General features: G+C 39.2%; 1 protein-coding gene across 16 annotated transcripts in view; it reads left to right on the top strand.

The window, feature by feature from the left end:
• Positions 1-3,342: 3,342 nt before the first annotated feature.
• nrxn3b (neurexin 3b) overlaps positions 3,343-16,438 on the top strand; it is a 383,656-nt gene continuing 370,560 nt past the window's right edge. For all 16 annotated transcript variants that reach the window (XR_003672980.1, XM_028440201.1, XM_028440215.1 and 13 more), the window contains exons 1-2: positions 3,343-3,554; positions 7,977-9,047. Coding sequence is in view for 15 of the 16 variants with exons in the window: in XM_028440201.1 (XP_028296002.1) it covers positions 8,351-9,047 (697 nt within the window). In the remaining variant the exon portion in view is untranslated. The remainder of the gene's footprint in view (positions 3,555-7,976; positions 9,048-16,438) is intronic.

The raw sequence follows: 16,438 nt of genomic DNA, 5'->3' as shown, positions 1-16,438 counted from the left end.
CAATTCACTAGAGTTTTTACTAGTAACAGATTTTAAGCCTACTCGTAGTACTAATAGTAACACAAATTTGAAGTGGCTTCATCTGCATCATTTTAACAAATGAGGGCCATTCAGGACTCATCATATGTTGTAAGATATTTTTTATAAGCTTAAGTTTTGACCATCCTAAAGTTAAAAAAAAAATAGCAAATAAAACCTGTGTTTCTTGTGCATATCATATTCTCAGTTTCATATATTTTTCATTATTGTGCCAAGCTCACTACGAAACATATTTCAAGATCTGTGTGCTCTTTCCACATTCTTTTATCCCTTACAGAAGAAGAGTAGGTCACTGATGCCTTTGTGCTTGTTTCCCTTCAGCCCCGCTTCAGTCAAAAGTCACTTTTGTGCCTGGAGCCATTCCTCAGTGCAACAGCTAGGATTTGAGCTGACGCCAAGGAAAGAGAGTCCACACATCTCCAGATTTAGCTGCCTTGTGAGGGTTGCAAGTGCTCATCATGTTTAAACCTGGATTGATTCACAGATCCACAATGACCCCTGTAGTTCACTGTGACTCAGAGTCCCAGTCCAAACCCTCGGGCGTGCAGGTTCCTGCACGCTGATCCTTGGTCTACAGTCCCACAGGAACAGGCTGTGAGCCTTATTTCAAGAGTGCATGAAGAAGTTTGCTTTATTCCTAGGATTTTCAACTGTGCATGCACTCTATTTTGACTTTACAACATGTTTTTATCTTTTTTACCTATGGATTTGTGACTGTTTCATCTAATCCTGTCAATCATTTGATGCTGAACATTTTGCAATATGATTCTCTAAACCACATGTGTCAAACTCAAGACCCGGTGGCTAAATCAAATTTGGCCCACTCGAGAAAGTAAAAATTATAGAAAAAAACAAGAAATATTTAGTAAAAATACACAATATTTGCAGAGCTCAGTTTTCCACTTCTTATATCACATGACGGCAGTCATTTTTAATCTTAGATTGGTGAAAGAACTTTCAAGTTTTCCTCAAATTATTTCACGAAATGTATCCAAATTCCCCAAATCAGGGAAATTGAACTGACTAATATACTTAATAATTTATTGGTGGAACATTAATGTTGAATTTGCTCTTTTTCACGCCCAAAATCCGGGGCCTACTTAAGCTCAAACTGCTCCGTATTTGGCCCCTAAACTAAAATGAGTTTGACACCCCTGCTCTAAATACTAATAATCAAGCTTTTTCCTAATATTGGTAACAGGTAACTAGAATTATTCACTATTATAAAAAGCACAGCGCATTAAAAGTAACTGTGCAATTGTTACAGGTGAAAAAAATGTTAGATTAGATTATTAAATCGTAACAAGGTGGTGAATATATCAGCCCTGTTTAATGTTTCTGTGTGCACTTTGCATGTTCTCCCCAACCTGAGTGAATCAGTGGATATAGATACGTATATTGCCTTCTTCTACTTATTATACTGAAAACGACTGTCTCAGCTCACAGTTGTGCTTCCTATGCTTACAACATCAGGACAACTACGAGAAAAATTCAGCAACTAGTGGTGCTGTCCATGGTGCTGAACCCCTGATGGACATTTCCCATTATGTCATATATAAGATGCACAATTTTACAATAATGGCAACATCTACCTCCTTGACTAAATCAAGACAAATAATCTAACAAAGTAGACAAACTCAGGGATAATTTCTTATTCTAGAGCAGGGTTTCTCAACCTTGGGGTCAGGAGCCCATTTTTGGTATTGACACTGGAAGGGGGTCACCAGATGAACAAATTGAGCCCATTTTTTTTTTTTTTTTTTTTAACTATTTTCTGCAACTACACCAAATTTGCCATATTTTAACCAATTTTCATTACTTATTTCTTGCCATGTTTTGCTCCTTTTAATGCATTTTTGCTACATTACTCCCATTATTGCCACTTATCATTCAAATTTCTGTTCATTTTTGGCCACTGTAATTTGCAACTTTTAACCAAGTTTTGTGGTTTTTAAAACACCATTTTAAAAGCTTTTCCACCAATTTAGGTCACTTTTAACCCATTCTACTGTATGTCTGAATAAAACAAGGATTTACATCTTTAAGATGACTACATACTATGGCGCAAATCCTAACAAACTTCCTGGATAACAGTGGATATTATTCAGATAAATAAATAAAGGTGGTTATCACAGATTCATAGAACAATGGACCATCATTTTGCTGACTTTATGGATGGACCCCAAAAAATCTCTCCCCTTTATTCCCCCTCATAGATGGCCCTGTCTCCACATGACTTCTTTTGAATGTTCATGTCTGTGTTAACAACCCTCAGGTACAGTGGGGGACTTTTTTGTCCTGTGTACCCCCTTACCATATTTTTCAAATCATGTGTACCCCCTGCGTGTCATAAGTACCCTCTCCATAATTTATTATGCTTTATTATCTGTGGGACAGTGGGCTCTCCTAAAACCACTAACTGTGTCACATTGGAAGAATTTTTTTTTTTTTTTTTTTTTTTTAAACTAATTAAACCATGTAATTTTTATGTGATTAGTTCAATAGTAAGTAAATACAGTCTCCTTGAAATATGTTGTTAACTATTGTCTTGTATTGTATAGCATAAAATAATCATTTTTCAATAAATTACAAGAAAATATAGTATTTCTTTGAGCAAAAATAGTGTTATTTATTGTGGATTTGTCCAAAAATAACCTAAAAAGGAGCTAGCAACATTTCCTAATTATTTTTTAATTTAATTGTTAAATATTTCCGAGTACCCCCGAGAAATTTGCTCATGTACCTTTAGAGGTACATGTACCCCTGTTTCTGAACCACTGAGATTCTAGAGAATGATTTTTTTTTTTTTTTTTTTTTTTAAATATTAAATACTTTGATACACTTCATTATCAACATTTCATATTTTCATTTTACTCTCCAAACAGTATACTGTACACTGTATATATATAACAGTAGCCACTTCGGAGAAAATATGAGGTTTCAATTCATGTTTTCAAAATTTACCACAAATTTGTATATTTCCTCAATTTGTATTTTCAAAAATGTATAGTTAAAGTAAGTTGATTACACAATAAAACTGCCGACTGATTCTTACAGAATTTCACAACCAATAATGGATTTTCACTTTCCATTTAACCACTCACTAAATGCTGACTATAAATGAAATGTGCTACTGAAGAATAGATAAATAAGTGTTTTTATGATGGGTAATTGGTGTCGATCGGTCGCCCCCGCTGTGCAGGGGATTGGTGCAGACTCGGATCGTCAGTGTGGGAGAGAAACAGGGGTCCATCATCATCATCATCATCATCATCATCATCATCATCAGTGCGCGGACTGGAGCCGAGGGAGCGGAGCGACGCGCGTTCACTGAACCGGAGGAAGGCGCACAGTATCCTCCTCATTACGGGCATCAGCACCATAACGCCCCGGAGCAGCAGCAGCAGCAGCATCACTGCGATCTTTGGACGGCACTTTTCCTCTGGAATTGTCGCATTTGTGTCTTCCATACGGGATTAAACATCCAAAAACCGACTTGTCTCTTGAACCAAAAGGTAGGAAAGACGTCAAAGCTGCTCTTTTATCTGTGTCACTATACTTTAATCTGATATTTCATGCTGTGGTTTTTTTTTTTTTTTTTTTTTAATTCTCTGGGAGACATTTTCCTGTGCATTTGATGTGGAAATTGGACGGAGTTTGCGCTGAGATGGAGGGATTTACGCGCAGTAGGAAAGGCTGGTGATGAGTTAAAAGAAAAAAAAAAAGCCTCTCACAGCAGAAACAAATTGGCGATTGATTAGAATGAACACTTAAACGAAATAACACACAGTTAGTAGAGTTTAGATATTCCTAAAAATAAATAAATCAATAAATAAATAAATAGAGGAAATCGTGACCAAGAGGAAAAGTTTTACTCCATCGAGTCTAGATGACGGAGCGGAAAAATGACCAAAGCTGGAACAGACTTAAAGCCTTCGTGGTTTACATTTTTAAATGTTCATTTTAGACACAATTCAAGAGTCATTTTCACATGCATCCTGGTGATTTCATAAGCTTAGTGAGCTGCTGCTGTGCAACAGTGAGACTGCCCCCGTGTGAGGATCAGAGGGAGAGCTGGAGTGCGTAAAGGTCCAACGCGTTTAAAAAATACAAAAAATAAACACACACAAAACAAATACAATTACAATAGCCTTCAAGTCATGATGCACACCATTCCTTTCACCTTTTCTGTGGAAACAGGACGTGATGACCTGCATTGTGCATCACTGATTTGATCATACAGATGTTAATATTTCTTTATCTGCATCAATGCATTCATTGTGTTAGTGCTGCCTATACATTGCATGCTGATGCAATTAGTAGAAGCTATTCTGAATTAAATTGGAGTCTTGTATTTAGTAAGAGCAAAGTAGCTGAGTTTGTGCATCCTTAATTCCTTCTTTTTAGACCACTCCCCCTCCTTCATCACAATGTCATTGTTCAGCTTGTTTGAAAGAACTTAAAGGAACAAATAATGATCTTTTTTTTTTTTTTTTTTTCATCCACTTGCACTTGTTTGGGGGTGTGATGTTAATAATTATTTTATTCAATTGCTTATTTTGTATTAAAATATTAAACAAGACACACTACAGAATTCACTCACATGTACTGTCCCTTATAGGAGAAGAAGGCCAAAGTGTCACAAATTGAGCAGCTGTTAGTTTGTTAATAAATGTGCCTGTGTGACATTTTGCATCAGGAAAATAAACCAAGATTTGTCTTTCTGGTCAGATTTTATTGAGTTAAAAATATCAAGATTTATATTGCATATCGCCATTTTGAAAATAAATATCAAGATATGAGTTTTGGTATATATCACTCAGCCTTAGTTGTCCTATAACAAGAAAAGGAAGGATATATTGTAGAATTTTAGATTTGTTGTCAGTGAGACAGACAATCACATATATGTATTTTCTCTCATGTTTGGTGTAGAATCCAACTCCATATGTGGTGTCTTTGCTGACACGTGTTACGGCTGAAGCCCTGAAATCATCGTCTCCACCCCTGACATTACTTTACAATACATTTAAATGATTAAATCTTTTGCTGTTCCTCTTGAATTAAACATCGATGACCTTTTATTGCCCTCCAGAGTGCCAACCAGAGGCCCCGCGACCCCGTTTTATCCAACCAGCAAACTCCTCGCCGTGTTGTGTTCCTTTTTCCCGCTGTGAAGGATGACGGAATAAATAGTTATTTTAGGTTGAGGCCGGTGATAGACAGGGAGCATGCCATGGGACAGCAGGGGTCTCCGGTGTATGATGGGGGCTCGGCCATATTACAAAACATGTCAATAAATCTGATGCATCCCAAGCTTGGACGCTTCAATGCATCATTTATGGCCAGTCAGTGACAGTATCCCATACAGGTCATCTCATATCCTCCACTGTTTAATAATTCAATGAGTATATCCAGGAAAATATGCGCTGGTTGTTACATCGCTACGACAGAACAGAAAAGGCGAGGCTAACGTTACTCCAGGCTCCACTGGCAAGATGACTAATACCTTACATATTACACACCACAGGGAATCAGAGAATGCACGTTCAAAGGACACACGTGCACGAAGTTCTTCATATTGATTGTAAAGTTATAGAAAACAAACGAAAATAGCACTGTCGTTTGTTCAAATTAGACATATTTTTGTGTTTTTATTAATTTAATGGAAGATGGTGAAGGTCGATGTTCGATTTGTAAATGCCATCTTTCCGTCTACTTTTCGCATAATCACTCATACTGTTAGGGGGTATCTAAGCCAACATAAGGTGGATGGGTTGCCAGTCCCATCCATTCCAAAGCAGTTGCACAAACAACCTCAATACTAAGGGTGTAAGTAAAAATCGATTTGCCGATATATCGCAATATTTCACTGCGCGATTATCGTATTGGTCCGAAAAATATCCAAATCGATTTTTTTAATTGTGTTTTTTAACAGAAAAAAGAAAAAAATTGCGCTGTCATGACCAGGCATTCCATATCAGACCTTGTTAAACTACCTCACTCCTCAATGCATTTTAGCTTGGAAGTTGATTGCATACTGGGCACTTTTATAGATGTATGTGGCAACTTAAAAAAGAAAATAATAATAATAATAAATCAAGAACTTAAAAGAATCAGAATCTGTTGTAGAAGCAAAAGTTAAATTTTTTTGAAAAATGTAATTTGACAGTTTGATAAACATACCACTTGTTTTTGATATTGGTGCTTGAATATGAGCTGGGCGGTATGACCAAAAATGTATATCACTGATCCTTCAAAATTCACGGTATATGATGGTATTTTTAATTTTTTTTTTTCATGCATAATCAGGTGTTCACAGCATTTTCTACTGGTTGAGATATGATTTACTGCAGTAGATTCACTTAGGATGGTTTATTTTACTGTCATGATGTCATGAGTGAATATTTTAGATCTAAAATATTCTTTATTGAATGCTTGATTCCTGAAAGACCTTCGATAATAAAATGGTCAAATCATATTTCAGTTGTCTTTTGGGAGTTGATATACATCTGTAAATGGTTGTGTGAGATGGGCATATGATATCACATCGTATCGATCGCAGGCTTGTGAATCTGATCAAATCGAAATCGTATCGTGACAGACTTTGTGAAATTGGCAAAGCTGTGGTGATTTACACCCCTAATAGTAGGCCTATAGAATAACATGAACCATGCTGTTTGAGTTTACCACAATAAGGGAAGGAATTAGCTCTGTTTACCTCCCCACTTTAGTCGATAGAGACATCTGATACAGTATTGGCCAAAAAATTCAATATGTTGTGTTAAATAGAGGCATTTAGTGTTTCCATGTGTAGCTCAATTCATTCAATGGACATGACACTATTTATGTACACACCTGTGCTGATGGCAGTGTTCTGGACCATTTTACCCAGCGAATAATGTTTGCTTTTCTTCTGACTGAGTTGCTTTTAAAACAAAGACAGAAAGTCATTCAGTCAGGTGACCCAGTGCTATCACAAACACCCACTTCTGCACAGGGGACACACATGCGTAGACACACTGTGCATTAGCGTAGGTATCGCTTACTCGAATTCAATAGCTCGCCTGCTTCAGCAAGATTAACTATTCAGCACAGGTGGTTAAAAAGCCTATTGTGTTGCAGGACTCTGTCCTGCTGTTAGGATTGGACTATGCGTTTGTCTGGTGCGCAGCGTAATGCCCAAAACAATGGCAAGGGCATAGGGCTGGAAGAGTACACACACATATAAGGTTTCATCCCAGGAATCATATCTAGCTCTACTAAGTATATTTGAACAAGACTGAACAAATGCAGAGACAAGTTAATATTGCACTTCTAAGTTTAGAAATAGTTTTTAGATGTTAATAGAAAATAAGGAATTAAATATGAAGTAGCGCCATCCTAACATCTTTCTAAATAAGTGTTTATGATTGAAATCCCCAAAAGGTATGCAAATGAGATGAAGAGAGTGGTGGTGGCAGATAATTAGTCATATTTATCAGGATCCTAGCAGACCCTTACAGATAGCAGACTAAACACATGTTCTGGCTCACCTCAATGGATTTTCACTCATCATGTATTCAACTACTGCCACCCAGAAGGGGATAGTTTCACTAATTTGTTTTTCTGTTTGTTTTGCTCTTCCAGTTGTTAAAATGTGTAGTTTTACATCAGGGTTCTTTAAAAAAGATTAATAGGAAATTAATCATGAATAAAGTGATAATGAACCGTTTTTTTTTATTAAGGTTAATAGTTAATGTTTCATTTCCTTTCAAGACTTTTACTTTACTGCTTCATGTAAATATAACAATTGTCCTCTCCAAAACTCTCCAGAAACTATCAAATGGTCTATTTGGTCAGTGAAAATAAATACAGTATGGTTTAGAAATGTTTTTGTTGGTTGAAGTTTTCATCAATAGAAAAGTAAGAAAACTATTTGCTTTTTCCCCTCCTGACAGTTCGGTGAAAGGAGGGCTTGAAGGAAGAGGTCAAAACATGGGGCACGCACAAGGAATGCCAGTGACCGTCATTTGCTTCAATCCAGGAAGTCGCCTCAAAGAAAAGTCTGATGATGCAGCTCTGAGCCACTGACACAAAATTTCAGGATCATCTCCCTTTGTAGCAATTTCAAACGTTGCCCCTATTGTGGATAACTTCCTGTTTCTCTCCAGAGGATAGATTCTACACACCCTTCAACCCCAGAACTTTATGAAGTAAGATGTAAAAGGATATTTGAAAAGTGAGTTTATCTATGTGGAATATAACATTCAGAAGCTCAGTCTGAGGCTATATCCGCGGGTTTAGATCTACACCTGCACACACGGTTTCTAAGATGAATCCAATCAAGCTAGCTGGTCATTCCGTCTTGCTGCTAAGTACCCTGGTGGGCCTTTGTGTCGGCTTGGAGTTCACTGGCTCTGAAGGTCAGTGGGCTCGCTACCTGCGCTGGGACGCCAGTTCCAGAAGTGACCTGACGTTCCAGTTTAAGACCTCGCAATCTGAAGGCCTGCTGATCTACTTCGACGATGGCGGATATTGTGACTTTCTGCTTCTCACTGTGTCCGAGGGAAAGCTCCAGCTCCAAGTGAGCATCGACTGTGCCGAAACAACCATCACATCTGACAAACTGGTCAATGACAGCCGCTGGCACTTTGCCGCCATCAACAGGCACAACCTATGGACTGGCTTGGCTGTGGACGGCCAGACTAAGTCGGAGGAGGTGCGGCCCCAGCGGCAGTTCATGAAAATAGTCAGCGACTTCTTTCTTGGGGGTCTCCCAGGGGACATCCGAGTGTCTGCAATCACCTTACCTTCCGTCCGTGAGATACCACCATTCAAGGGAGTTATCACTGACCTTAGTTATGGGAATAAGCTGCCCATGCTGATCAATAGTGAAAAAGTACGCTTGGAGATGATGGGTCTCTGCACAGAGAACCCCTGTGAAAATGGTGGGATCTGCTCCCTGGCAGATGGAGAGACCTACTGCGATTGCTCAAAAACTGGATATGTTGGTCGATACTGCACTGAAGGTAAGGGGTTTTTTTTTTTACTGCTCTGACAAATACTGAATATTCATTGAAAGAAATGATAATAAATAACATTTCTTTATAGTCTTTTCAATCCAAATATATTCTTTGGAAATCATTTTTATCTCAACTTGCAATATCAAAAGTTTCCATTTGACCAATTGAAATCTAGTTCTATTACCATAACTATGTTGCCTAGCCCAATATACAGTATGTAATAAAAATTATGGCCTTGCCAGACTTTTAAGAAATGCCTTTAAAATGTGCATAGTCCCTTGTGTCACATTTACATAACCATGTATTTGATATAAAGCAGGAAGAGCTATTTTCAGAAGCATCTGATGGATTGGAGGGCAATTCAAGCACAAGCAGGAAGAGCATCTCTGTGATTTGTGCTTTTGGAGTTTTGTTCAGAAGGTCTTCATATTTCTCACAGGATGTAAACTGAAGGTGATGTGTTCAACCTGTTTTTCTACCTTCGCAGTAGCTTTGATGAAGCAATGGTGGAGATGGTGTTAGCTCACGTATACCAACGTTTCAAGAGTTTCCCTTTCTTTGTTCCCATTTAATATGTTTAGCTATATCAAGGCACTGAAGGAACCAGAAGGTACACAACAAGTGTGCTTGGGAAAATAACTCCTACTCCTATTCTCGGCTTCTGTATGATTGCTATAGCTTCTTGTGGGAATTCTATGGAGTACTGCACCAGTTTTCTCATATGTCCTCCACATTCTCTTATAGCAGGGGTTCTTATTTCTGTATGCTTTCAAAAAGCCTGACAAAATTTCACAAGGGTGCCAGGAACTGAACACATCTGTGCTCAAGACAAATCTGTTTAAAACTTGCTTAGCACACAGCTCGTAATGTCAATATCCACGACATATGATTCAAGAAATGACATACAGCCATAATTTATGATTTTTAAAATTTAGTTTTTCCAACGTTTGTCCTGAGCAGTAATACGTTAGACATCATTTCTCTATATCCTTAGCGTATGTATGAAGATAACTTTGTGTGAACAGACCCATGACAAATGTGCTCCACCGCTGACCCATTTCCTGCCTGTCTAAATCACACTGACACGGCTGGGGGATTACTGATTTTTGCTGAAAATCAGGCGAATGCTCACTGAACACTGTACCACAGCTTCTGAGCCATTTTAAATAGCATCTGAAGCAGTCAGAATGATTTAATTTTTATCTTTTGTGCATGCATGTAAAATGTACATTATCTGCCAATATGATTTTTTTTTGCTTCTTCTTTATTTGGAACGCTGAAACCATTTGCTACTCAAACAAAGCTGTTTGAAGCTTAAATCCAAAGCGTTAGCCCGTGGCATCATTCAGGACAGCACGCAATGTGCTGGTTTCTGAGCAGTCAAGCGGATGGACTGGACTTGACCTCTTTTTCACTTCATCCCCATTTTGTTTGCTCCTGGTCTCCAACAGTGAATGAAGGAAGGGGAGGTGGTACCGAGCAAAGACTTGAGGAGCTATGGCAGCGCCACAGTTTCAAAAGTGCACTCAGATAGAAAGACAGCTTGAGCGAGGACAGAGGTGGCCGTGTCTGAGCCTCAGGGCAGAGCAAGTGTAACAAGGGTATTCACCGCTGGCTCGTTGTACCCCAGTTTGTCCCAGGAGGTCATTGACTGAACGTAATCATCCCCCTCTGCTTGTTTACCTCTACAGCCTGTTTATCAGGCCACTTATTCATGTATTCCTTTTGTTCATGACCGAATAGACCAGTAGTCATGTTCTTCCTCCAGCTGATATGACAGCTGCTTTTCTCAGATTTCCTACTTACTAATGTGGCTGATTGTTGATTATGCCACAGAGCCTGGGAACTGTAATTAGGAAGATAATGAGAACAGAGATGGCCAATTTGCCTTGAAAACGCACAATCTGCAATGTCAACTCAAACTGTCTGTAGGCAAACAAGCTTCGGTAACACTAATTTTTACACATAAAGGCTGACATGACACCTGTCATTAGCAAGAATAAGGTGTCATGAAGCCTGTCAATAAGTGTTGCTTGTTACCCTACCCCTAAACTTAACCCTAATGCTGCGTTCACACCGGATGCGTCACGAAATGTCCGTACGTCCAGATTGCATACAAAGTCGATGGATAAATGCGTCCCAGATGCGAAATATTTCCTGCGCGGTGGTGCGGTCCGATTCGCACGTCAAGAGCATTGGCCGTGCAAGCGCACTCCCGATTTTACACACATCCGCACATTCGCACATTTGCAAGAGTTGAAAATATTGAACTCCTGCAACTGTTTCGCATGACGATTGCCAATCAGAGTCTTTGTTGACGATGACGTCAGGCCGTCAACACGGACCCATTCAACCACGGACTAGAAGCTGTGTGTGACCACCTGGAGCTGTATGACACGGCCTTTATAACCAGGACCGGACTAGGAAAGATTTGATGTGGAGGAGAATCAGCGAGGAGGTGGTAGTAGCAGGTAAAAGTTCTCTGTAGTTTTCATCTTTGAAAGTCGGCACTGAGCTGGGATAGCATTAGCCGCTAATCACACCGGCTTTTTTCACTGGTGGTTTATGCTTTTGAGAGGAAAAAAAGAGCGCAGTGTGATGTGTCGCAGGTGGGCGGTGCTTCGCTTCAGACGCGCATATGAAGCGAATGGGGACATTTTTTGATCCTGCAAAAGTTGTGGAACGTTTCGTGCAGCAGATGTGTCCGGTGCCGCAGAAGACGCATTCGGTGTGAACGCAGCATAACCCTACCTAACCCACCTAACCCAAAAAATGCCTTCATAGCTCCAAAGGTGTCATAATTTAACACACGGCACTTAAAGGTCCAGTATTATGCTATTTTTCACCCATCTCCAATTGTTCTGAGAACCCCAACTACATAGTATTTGAGGTTTATTTTCCCGAACTCGCCTGTTTTCTGGAGTTTTAGCCCTCTGAAAAAGTCACTTTCAGACCATTCCTAAAAACAGGCTGTTTTTTGGATCTTCATACATATGTATGAGTAGGCATAAACACACACGCTGCTTCATTAACAGTCGCTTTCTCCTCCTCCTCACCTCTTCTGACCAAAAAAATAGTAAATTTAAGATGATATTCCATTGGTTTGTCTAACCGCTGCGTTGCATGGGGTCACAAACACCTCAGATTATCGCATTAAATTGATATGAGGCCATATAACGGCTGCTAAAAATGAAATTGATTGTGAGTGCTCACGCTGCTCTTTGGATTATCTTTAAACTGAACATAAAGATATTAACTGTAATATCAACCTGCTGTTTGTTTTACCCGTGAGGTAGTTTGAGAGGGAGGTGCTCTAATTCTTATAGGGTAGGAGGAGCCAGGATTGTTAGTAGGAGGAGTTTCCCCATTATGACGCATTGTTCGTTTGGAGCTGACTTTTTACAATATGTAAATGAACAAGGGAGGGAGGCAACAGAATTTTTTAAACTTTGGCCCCCTGAATGAGGCTAAAGGAATCTATATCACTTTAGCGAAACCATTATAAAGGGAATTTTTCATAATACTGCCTCTGTAATGACAGCTTAATGACAGCCTTCATGACACCTTATTCATGCTGATGTCAAATAATGACAGCGTAATGTCATCCTTATGTATAAAACTTAAAATAAAGTGTTACCCAAGCTTCCCTTTTTACTGCCCACGTATCCACAAGTGGCCAAATACTTGTTGTACAAACCCTTGAGTGCAGAAGGAGCTCTGTCCAGTGATGTGTCCATCACCATGTGCAGAAAGCTTTTAAAAATGAACAGCTTTGCACACCTGTCTCTGTCTGTTTACGCCATTATGTTATACAATAATGAGCAATCAGCGCAATCTGTCAAACCGTTGAATATTTATCTTGTTACATTCTCAGGCCGTGTGAACCACTTCTTGCATAAGTGCCGTTTCGACACATTTGCATCCGCGCAGCGAGCACGACGTAAACACACATAAATACAGACGAGGCCCTGGAGCTGCTTGTTAAAATGGGCAGATGGCTCTCTGGCTGTGCGGACCGGGCCTTAAAAGCGTTTTGCCAGCCGTGTTGCTAATGGTAGCCTGCTAGCCTAGTGGCCTAGAAGAGAGTAAAGAAAACAGAGTAGTGAGCCAAATTAACTTGAGATGAGAAGAGAAGATATGGTAACCCTTGGAAAATATCCATATTGAGGTTGCTGGCTGTAAAGGCGTCATTAATGAGTTTCAGAGATGATGATGATGATTATGGGGCGTCTCCGCTGAGCTTTCTACGGCTCTAATCTCAATCATCCCAGTGTAGCATCATATACAGTTGGTTATAAAACACATGTTCAGTCCCTGTTACGATGTCGATCAGGATTTATCAGAGAGAATACTTCGTCAGGCCACTGGAACCTGACACCACTCACTACTTGCTGCCTATAGACACTCACTGCGACAGGCACATCTACCACTGCAGCTTCTGAGCTCAGTCTCATCATTAATTATTCTAATTATACCTTTTTTCTTGTCGAGCGCATTCGTTGCCAACTTGATTCTGCTTCTTTGATTAGTTGTGCAAATATTACTGCCCTTGATGGTAATGATCTTTAAATTAAAGCTGATTATTCTCTTTAATTACCTTAGTCGTGTGGCATTATGAAGACTCTTGAATACCTTGGGGGTGGTTTCCAGTTACAGTGGGACATGTATAAGGTCAAGGTGATGAACTCAATAATTTAAGGAATATGTAAAATGATCCCCTCTCTGTGCGTTAGTAATGAGCAGCTTAAAGATCTCCATTTTGTGTTGAAAATGCGCTGCCTCTTGGCAGAAGGTTAGTACTTCAAGGCCAGAGCAGCAAACTGTTAAGCAAGTAATGAAATGGTGCCTTCAGGCTTAGCTTTGGGGATTAATAAACAGACATGGAAAAAAATGACAGTTACAATAATCTTACTATAAAAAGTAGGTCAGCAAGAAAAAAAAAAAAAAAAAAAGGGAAAAAATGGTGCAGGGACTTGCCAGATTCCAGTGCAGAGGGCATTTGTGTCTAGTGCCCAAGCTGGAAATTATGTTTGGATTTGAGTAGCGAAGCTGCTGGTAAAATAGAGCAGGGGATTATATTCGGACCACATGTTCTCCGCGGCACACTGGCTTGCTCTGAGCACAGTTGCATTAAAATAGACACGAGAAGCAGATCTTTGATGCACACAACTCGTAAATGTACTCATAGCACGAGGTGCCGGCGTTTGCGGCGTCAGGGGAAAGAAAAAAAGCTGATTCAGCCACATGAATTCCAAAGGTTCCCAGTCCCCTTCGTCAGAGTTGGAGAACTGTGCTCTGCTGTCCATCAGCTGGATGCTGCCTCCCTTCCCCCACTCCTCCCATCCTTCGTCCTTCCCGTTTTTAATCCAATGTCAACCTCACAGTTTGGGGAAGAAGAAGGGCCATCTTTTTGTATTTTTTGCCTCCCTTCTTTCCCTCCAAAAATATTACCTTCATAAGAAAGCATATTGCATTCACTTGATTTTTCTGTCATTTTTTTCAGTTTTTCGGACAAATTATTGTTTTGTTTTTCGGACAAACTTTTCTGAGCTTGGAGGGCATTTGAAACAACAGATGCATTTCTTTATTAAGAAAAAAACATGGCCGACTTATGTACTTTCAACTTGGTTTAAGACACTGGTTGATAGTTCTATCTTTAAGCTGAGGCTGCAATGATTAGTCGACATAATCGATAATGCCGACTACAAAAATTGGTCGACGCGGATTTTGTATCATTTAATCTTGTAAATTCACGATAAAACCCAGCCCGTGGTCACTTCCTGCTTTCTTTCTGCTGCAGTACCAATCTATTATTGACTATATTATCAACTATTTGTGTCTTAACTTGAAATGATTCTTTCAAACACGATGTTATTATTTATTGTTTCATTTTATGAACTTGATTTAAGTAAAAGGAACTCGGTTTAAACCCCATTACCTCCACATTCTCCAAGTTACTTATTTACACTCTTTGTTTACTATTACTACTTCAAGAAAACTTACACATTAAGTTTGTGATATTTAATTTATTATTGATATTATTCTGATTTCAACGATATTTTATGTTTTAAATATAACAACGACGCGATAAATACATGTTTTATGTCATTGCTTGAATTCCTCTCAGTAAAACATGCTGTCACAGTAGCAGTCGAAAAAATGTGCTTCAAAACGGAAAAATAATCGCAACTAATCGAAAAAATAATCGCTAGGTTAGTCGACGACAAAAATAATGGTTAGTCGCAGCTCTGCTTTAAGCCATATTGATGGCAATCTATCCACATTACGCAGGCATCAGGGTCGGTTGGACAGATATATGGCATGTTCCATGGATATTGAATGATGCATTTGAAGTGCATTCAGGCTGGCTATGTGGTCACTGAAGATACGATCAGGAGTTGAAGCGTGCAGCAAGTATCTCGATAATTCAGGGGAAAAAAAATGGCACGAAAAACTGAAAAAAATACTCAGAAAAACAGAAAAAAATTACTCTGAAGAACAGAAAAAAACAGTTTTTCCGAAAAACAGCAAAAAAATAGCCCGAAAAACAAACCAAAAAAAAAAAATCATTAAGAAAAAACAGATTTTTATTTTTATTTTTCATGTGAATGCAATACGCTTCTGTATACGCTTTACATGATGAAATTACCACAACAGCATTATGTTCAATTATGTGACATTAGCTGGAATCCAGGAGGAGCCTAATGTTGTTCTTTCTTATTAACATTTAATAATTTGACTCTGGCCAGCGCCTCATTGTTCACCGGAGCTTTCATCATTACTTCAGATCCCATATTTGGGGTACAGATGAGATATAATAGCCGTTGTCATCTTGTCACTTCACTTCACACATTTGACCGTGAAGTGTCACTCGGAGGTCACATCCTCCTTGTGTGAGCGATAAAGCCTTGTGTGTTACTTTTTTTTCCCATGATGCAGCTCTCTAAACCGCGCCACAAATCCTACAGTGAGCATTCATCTGAGATACTATGAGGAAAGAGATGATTTGGGGTTAGTGCTGGAGGAAACAATGGGTGGGTGGGTTAAAGCGGTAGAAGTGGGACAGCGGTGGAGCAGATAAACATGGGTCTGAGAATGAGTGTCCTGAGATCCCTAGAGCTCGTAAAAAGCTCATAAATCCGCAGGGGTGTGGATTTATGTCTTCCTTTATGTGTGTGAAGGGCTCTGTGTGATACATGAATATTATGGTACTGCAAGAATATTCGTTACATGAGAGTTATGTTTGCCTGTTGATGTAACACCAATCTGGTTCTCTGAAAGGATGGGACAGATGACGACTTTTTATGTGTTTTCTCTTCACAGGGCTTTAAAATACTGACGTTGTTATTGTTTTACTCAGGCATGTTAAGGGGCATCTAGTTGCTCCTTACATGATA

The sequence above is a fragment of the Gouania willdenowi genome, chromosome 24 (assembly GCF_900634775.1).
Source record: "Gouania willdenowi chromosome 24, fGouWil2.1, whole genome shotgun sequence".
NCBI lineage: Eukaryota > Metazoa > Chordata > Actinopteri > Blenniiformes > Gobiesocidae > Gouania > Gouania willdenowi.
Note: the sequence above shows the minus strand (reverse complement) of the source record. Positions and strands in the feature narration are given on the sequence as shown.